The sequence below is a fragment of the Telmatherina bonti genome (assembly GCF_933228915.1).
Source record: "Telmatherina bonti genome assembly, chromosome: 12".
In the NCBI taxonomy this organism is placed as follows: domain Eukaryota; kingdom Metazoa; phylum Chordata; class Actinopteri; order Atheriniformes; family Telmatherinidae; genus Telmatherina; species Telmatherina bonti.
Window position 1 is genome coordinate 27,164,105 of NC_136610.1, and position 7,376 is coordinate 27,171,480.

The 7,376-nt window shown below is 38.8% G+C and overlaps 1 protein-coding gene across 1 annotated transcript; it reads left to right on the plus strand.

The window, feature by feature from the left end:
• Window positions 1–1,351: 1,351 nt before the first annotated feature.
• Window positions 1,352–5,059, plus strand: LOC306763689 (arylsulfatase I-like; the record flags this gene model as incomplete). Its single annotated transcript, XM_079250561.1, has 2 exons — window positions 1,352–1,665; window positions 3,661–5,059. The coding sequence occupies 2 exons, from the start codon at window positions 1,352–1,354 to the stop codon at window positions 5,057–5,059; spliced, it is 1,713 nt and encodes a 570-aa protein (XP_079106687.1).
• Window positions 5,060–7,376: the final 2,317 nt, after the last annotated feature.

Here is a 7,376-nt window from a genome sequence, read left to right on the forward strand (position 1 = left end):
ACATTAGAACATAACTGTTTTAAAGCAATCATTTGGTTTTTCTTTGATACACTGTTTTAGTGTTAAACACAAGATTCACTCTATGCTTTAGCTTGTTGATTCACTGTTGCAAGTCTTAGTAAATCTGCATACAACAATTCTCCAAGAGGCATTTTTTGTCAAAGTCAGATATTGTGATAGGTTTAATGTAATAAACAGAAAGGCAGGAAGAAGTTTCGGTGTGTGCTATAATTACATCCAGTAAAGTCTGATTTTAGAGGAAACTGCACCAAAACTTAAAAAGCCAAATGCATTTACATTCCCTTTTCTGCAAAAGTCAAAAACAGCATTTGTGAATTCTACCTTCTGTAGTTCTCCAACACTTCTCTAGTTTAAAGTGAAAGTGAATTTACTACATGATGACAGTCTAGACTGACCAGACACGTGGCAGTGCCTCCACTCAGGTACTGTTGATGAAGCTGAGCAGCCATACTGGTATCTGTTGACCTGTGTTTCTTTGACGCCTGCTTAGAAATGTTATCAGAGTCTGGGAAGTCTGCTCTGTCTCTCAATTCAGGTCTGCAATACTCATAATATAGAAGAAATAGTGGGAGAGTGTTTCCCAGTGCTGTGGAGGGAAGAGAAAAACACTGTCTGTGTTTGAGGCTTTAGGGCCCCACAGCCACCCTGAGACTCAAATCTCCACACAGCATGTTTCTTTCAGTGAGAGTGTATCTGTAGACCCTCTGTCAACCAAGGGAAAGCCCAGTCAGATCCAAAGGTAAAAAATTTAACTTCACGTTATTGTAAAGTGGGGAGTTTAGCTGATTGAAATGAGACAACCATAAATATACATGGGTGAAGAAGAAGGTATAAGATGTGATTCTTTAGGTTTTAAAGCTTATTTAAACGCTGAAAGAAGTAAAATGAGAGGAAGTGTAACAGAATCTCACTCAGCAAATTATCAATTTGTTAGATCAATGTTTAGATTTAGCAAAAGTATCACTAAAGTGAGATGCAAACTTACCATTAACACCTGGATAGCAGAAATACTTCTGTGTGTGTTTTTTGGAGGCAGGAGGCTAATGTTATTTTAGTAAGCCAGCAAGGCAAATGGGAGGGGTTAATTGAACCACTAGAAAAGTGAAATTCTTTCAAAGGGGCTGACACAGTTGGGAGAGTCTATAAGGATAGAGGTGTAGCTTGTCTTCATGTAGGTTTTGAATTGCTTACCTGCCACTCAACAGCATCAAGGGTTAATTGTGACATCTGATGAGTTTTTTCTTTTTCGTTTTCACCCTGAGCTTCAATTCAAAATGATTCGGTGAGGTTATTTACTGGTAAGTTTAAATGATATAGTGTCCCAGGGACCATGGCAACAACAGCTCTGACCAGTTTCTCTCTGATGAGCCTGCTCAGCCTTGGGTACCTGACCTGGGACAGGATGAGCCCTAACCAGGTGGAAAATGAGCCTAACCAGGTTTACATCGACAGGCCTTCTGTCCCACAACCTCCTCACATCATCTTCATCATGACGGACGACCAGGGTTTCAATGACATCGGTTATCACAGTTCAGACATCAAGACACCAGCACTGGATAAACTCGCTGCAGAGGGGGTGAAGCTGGAGAATTATTACATCCAGCCCATCTGCACCCCATCCCGAAGTCAGTTCATCACCGGCAGGTAAAATATTTGTCTTTAGATTGGGAATAATTCTCATTTTTTACATGGAACACATTATGACACACTGATGTACAAATTTATGGACGTTTTTCATAAGTTGTGTTATGTCACTGACATTCCCTGATAAAACTGTGAACTAGGATATGTGTTTTATAAAAGTAAAGTTGCAAATGTATATTTGAGATATTGTTTGATATAAATTCTTGAAGTAAATGCACACATAGTTGTCCAATGAATAGTGAATTCCTCAATTTCTAAAGTTCTCCACCTCTCGAGCATAATCTTTTTCTTAGAGACTGGTGGTGGCCATCAATATGGGAAGGCTTATGAGTTAAAAGTTCATTTTTAGAAACATTTTCAAGACATTGTTTTACTGACAGAAAGATTACTAACCGGTTGTAAGCTCTCGAGAGCTGCCGAACTTTCCCAATATAGACGTCCTAGAAAGTTCACCTACAGGCCAGATGGTGAAGTGTTCAGAGAAATAGCAGAAAACAAGAGCAACAAAAGCAACAAACAAAATTCCTAATAGATGACACTAATGTTGAGCTATTTGGCAATCATCCACAAGAACATATATGATGAAACCCACAGCATTTCAGCACAAACACTTCTCATACCAGCCATTATTTTGGACGTTTGATGATTCGGACCGGCTTTTGCCATCACTGAAGTGAACTACTTAACAGGTTGTCTAGTAGTCCTCCTCTCCCTACTGTGAATAAAATGGGTCTGTGCCCCTCACATCAGAACTCTGTGACAGCAATTAGAATTTTTTGGTCCCTGACACAGCTGAACACACACTTGCCTTAAACAAGTGAAGTTTGTTTCTGATGTTGAATTGGAATTTCAGCTATATGAAACATTTCAGCTTATAAAATTTAAAATCTGTCATGGAACAGGACAACTATCTGAAGCACTGCTGCTAATTTACAACAGAATGACTAAAAAGAAATTATTCAGAGTGTTGAGACAGCCATGCCAGAGTCCACACATCAAATTGATAGAAATGTTGTGGTGGAACCTTAAGAGAGCTGCTTTTAATGCCTGCAAAGCTCAAAAGACTAATCAAGGTGTTTTACGAAACTATTAGACCATGGGTCTATAATCTGTCTGAATGAATCATGACATGGTGTGACATGAGTCACACCAAGGTTAATGCTTTGTTTGTAGTTGTGTTTATCAGATTTTAAGACCACATAAGGACCAGGTAATTATCCACATTCATTCAAACATAGCAGCAACCTCAGGCAGTAAAAGAGAAGCCTTAGTGGAACTGTCAAATCCTGCAGTTCACCCCTCACCCACTAGGGTTAAAAAAAGGCTTCACAGCAGAATTAAACATGTTTACAGCCTGATTCAGAGAAACATTTTAGGTTCAATAGGTCAAATATACCTTCAGGACAACTGTGGGGGGAGTGATTTATTCTTTTATTTAATTTTTTTATAACTCACCCATTTAGAAATAATTTAAATTCAGCATAACTGTGGGTGTGCCCTTTTGATTGACAGGTATAAAGAGGTGTGGAAAGTAGACGTAGAAAGTAGAAGTCCTCTCTGGCAGCTCATTCCAAGCAGTCACTAAACCATGTTAATTTAATTAGCTCAGCTCTGCTGCAGGTAGATGAGCCTGTTAGTAAAAACACGTTCTAAATGCATCACTAGATCCAAAAATGTGGTAAGACTTCCACTTTTACTTCTACTTTTACTTTATAGACCTCTGCAGGTATCCAATATCCAGCTGCAAGAAGGCAGAGTGCAGCACAACCACGATTCTCTAACAGTGTGATTTAGCTTTAGCCTCTGCCTCAATATCCGCCCAATGAGCTTTAAAATGTAAAATTTCATAACTGAGGAGGATTTAGTTTCTTCTTCAGGGTGAAGAAATAGCTCTTTTTCATAGTTGCTTAGATTAGCCTTTATGTAATTTTATGCTCATTTTATAATCCCTTGGATTGATCAATTAACAATATTCATGCAATTTTCCCTTCACAGGTACCAAATCCACACTGGACTCCAACACTCCATCATCCGACCTCGCCAGCCCAACTGCTTACCCTTTGACCAGGTCACCCTCCCTCAAAGACTTCAGGAGCTTGGCTACTCCACCCACATGGTAGGGAAATGGCACCTGGGCTTTTATAAGAAGGAGTGTTTGCCCACTCGCCGTGGTTTTGACACATACTTTGGCTCCTTAACAGGCAGTGTGAACTACTACACCTATGAATCCTGTGACGGACCTGGACTGTGTGGCTTTGACCTCCTAGAGGGGGAGTCTGTGGCATGGGGTCAGAGTGGTAAATACTCCACCCATTTGTACACACAAAGAGTTCGTAAGATTCTGGCAACCCATGATTCTCAGTCCCAGCCGCTTTTTATCTTTCTCTCCTTCCAAGCTGTTCACACACCTCTACAGTCTCCACGGGAGTACATCTACCCGTATCGCCGGCTGGAAAACGTTGCTCGCAGGAAGTATGCTGCTATGGTATCAGCTGTTGATGAAGCAGTTCGTAATATAACATTTGCTCTCCGTAAGTATGGATACTACCAGAACAGTGTTCTCATTTTCTCCACTGATAACGGTGGCCAGCCTCTCTCTGGTGGCAGTAACTGGCCGCTAAGAGGACGTAAAGGCACCTACTGGGAGGGCGGCATCCGGGGCCTGGGGTTTGTTCACAGCCCTCTGTTACAGAAAAAGAGGAGGGTGACCAAAGCATTGGTACATATTACTGACTGGTATCCTACCTTGGTAGGATTAGCAGGTGGAGGTGAGTCTCTTACTGAGGGACTGGATGGATACAATGTTTGGGGAGCCCTCAGTGAAGGGAAGGAGTCACCCAGATGGGAAATCCTTCACAACATTGACCCTCTGTATAACCACGCACGCAGTGGCTCCCTACAGCAAGGATATGGCATTTGGAATACAGCCATTCAGGCCTCCATCCGAGTGGGAGACTGGAAACTTCTGACTGGAGACCCTGGTTATGGAGACTGGATCCCACCGCAGATTTTTCCAGGTTTTCCCAACAGCTGGTGGAACCTGGAGCGCCACACCAAACTTCGCAAATCACTGTGGCTTTTCAACATCTCCAGGGACCCAAACGAACGTTTTGATCTTTCTGAGCAGAGACCAGATGTTGTCAAAGAGCTCTTAGCCAGACTGGTATACTACAATCGTACTGCTGTACCAGTAAGATACCCATTAGAGGACCCACGGGCTGACCCCCAACTGAATGGAGGTGCATGGTTCCCCTGGATGGGAGATGAGGAGGAGGAAAACTGGGACAGCGTTTATCTTCCAAAAAACATTGACTGGAAGAAGAAGCTTAAGCTGTCCAAAAGTAGGTCATTTTTCAGGAGACTCAACACAAGGATCATGTCCAACAGAATATAGAACAAACCCGACTGACTGAAACTTGTTTGTACAGAGAGGACTTAAAGATGCGTTTCTAATAAAGGAACATTTCTGTGAAACTCAGCTTCAGTTGTTGAGCTGTAGCTGCATTTATTTACATCTGAAAATACTCTCTGTCCAAAAAACAGAAAATTACCAACTCATTGTACAATATTGTAAAAACTATGCAAACAAACGCAAACACGTTTGTTGAAAAGTTGGGATACTGTTTGACTGATGTCATTAAATGATTCAGAGAAGACAGTGTAACACATCTTCCCATAAGTCAAGTATGGTTCCTGTTGTAATGTCTATTGAAGTTTGTTAAATCTGAATGCATTAGGTATATTTACATTATGTGCAAATTGTGTTCAGCTTTGACTTTTTTCAATGCAGTTTCTTGCCAAAATATGACATTGTAAACTGAATGTATTGATTTTTTGCTGTTAATCTTTATCTTTTTTGCCACTGTTGCATGAAAATGACTCCATACTAACAATGTTTTAGCATTTCAAGAAATACCCATATGTTCAAACAGACAGTTTTGTGTTACATTTCTGAAGCCACAAGGTTCACATTGGTAGATTTTTCTCCGAGTTTTGCAGCAATCACTAAGTTACTGCAGCTTCTCTGTGTTTTTGAGCTGAAGTTGCCTCCTTCCTCACTTATTCCTTTCTGTCTGAGAGAGTGAATAATAACGGTAAAAGACTGACATTTTCATTATCATTAAACATTGAAAAAGGGCTGCCCATTTCAATGGAAAAAATAAATCAGAATTATTATCAAAATTCCGCTACAAATTTCACAATCCATGCTCATAAATCACAAGATTACACCTGTTTTGCTTTTTTGGTAGACATCATCATCATCATGATGATCATCATCATCATCATCAGACAGCATCTCATTACATTAAGACTGCAATGTTTATTAATATTAGTCTGAGACACCATATAGTTTTTTTTTTTGTCTCAATCATGTATATTTATTTATCTACCGGTAGTTTTAATAACCTAAGTCGTATCATGTAACTCTAACAATAACAACTTAGTTAAACTGTTAAAGATCAGAGGTTTAATTTCACATGTTAAAGATAAATAATGTGAAATGACTCAAAGTGTGTCAATAAAGTCTCTTTCCAATTAAAAAAAAAATATCACAAAGAGAAATGATGATACATATCAATGAAATTTCTTCCACGTACTCAGTGGTTATCAAAGTTTTAAACAACATATCATTGGTATATTTCAGGCAGCCTGTTAAAGAAAGAGCTTTTGTTTGAGAGAAGCTTAAAAAAGCTGCTCCTCAAGGAAATGCACAATGTGTATTGTGGCTTTTTGAAACAAAGTTGGATACACACTGTCAAAAAAAGTACAGAAATAATTATGAATGACTTTCACAAAGATGTCCCTCAGTTTGTACATGGTCCAAGGAATTTATGGAAAGAGGGACAGTGTTGGATAAAGGGAAGAGTGGATAACCAAGAAGATCATAGGAAAACCGATACGGAGGTGTAAAACATAATACAACAAAAAAAAAGTCTTAAATATTTGCTCTTCCTCCTATAATATTTTTTAAAAGAATTATCTATTCATGTGAATTTTTTTTTTTAAATAAATGTGTTTGATTGTTTAATAAATTGTAAATGGACTTTATGAACACCCTTATTTAATGATAACAATGCCTACTATCACTGACTTAGTTTGAACTTTTCTTTCTTTTTAATTCAGACTGTCTTAACTTCTTGTTGACTTACAACATTTTCAAATAGTGGAACAATAAATAAAAAGATGTTTTGTGTAATTTGCATAATCTGCTCAACTGCTCAACCAAGTACGAGTATTTTTGCAACATCTAATTCAGAAAGTATTATCATGAAGGTCATGACAAAAAATAGAACAAGACAGAGTTTTAAACAAAAATAGCAGAATTTATTCATCAAAGAAAGTGCCCAAGTGGTTCAGGTTGCATCGGCTGGGATATAAAGAGTTGCAGGTAATCACCCTGATGGATTCCAGGCACCGCTCTCTGCAAAAGGAAAATTTACAAGTAAAATGAAACAACAAACAAAAAAAGCCATGTGGGCCGTCACAGCATTAGGTAAAAAATTAGCAGGGTATTTGTGAAAAGCAAACTGCATTTAGGTACCAGTTTCAATTGTTAAATTATGACTATAAGTGTGGTTGCTAAAGGGAATTTTTATTAAATCAAACAGGAAATGATGCTATGCCACTGTACAATGTAAGGATAACAGCACTTTAGTGACACTCTATGAAAATGGCCAGCTAGCACATTTAAGTAGATTATTTAGAGAGTG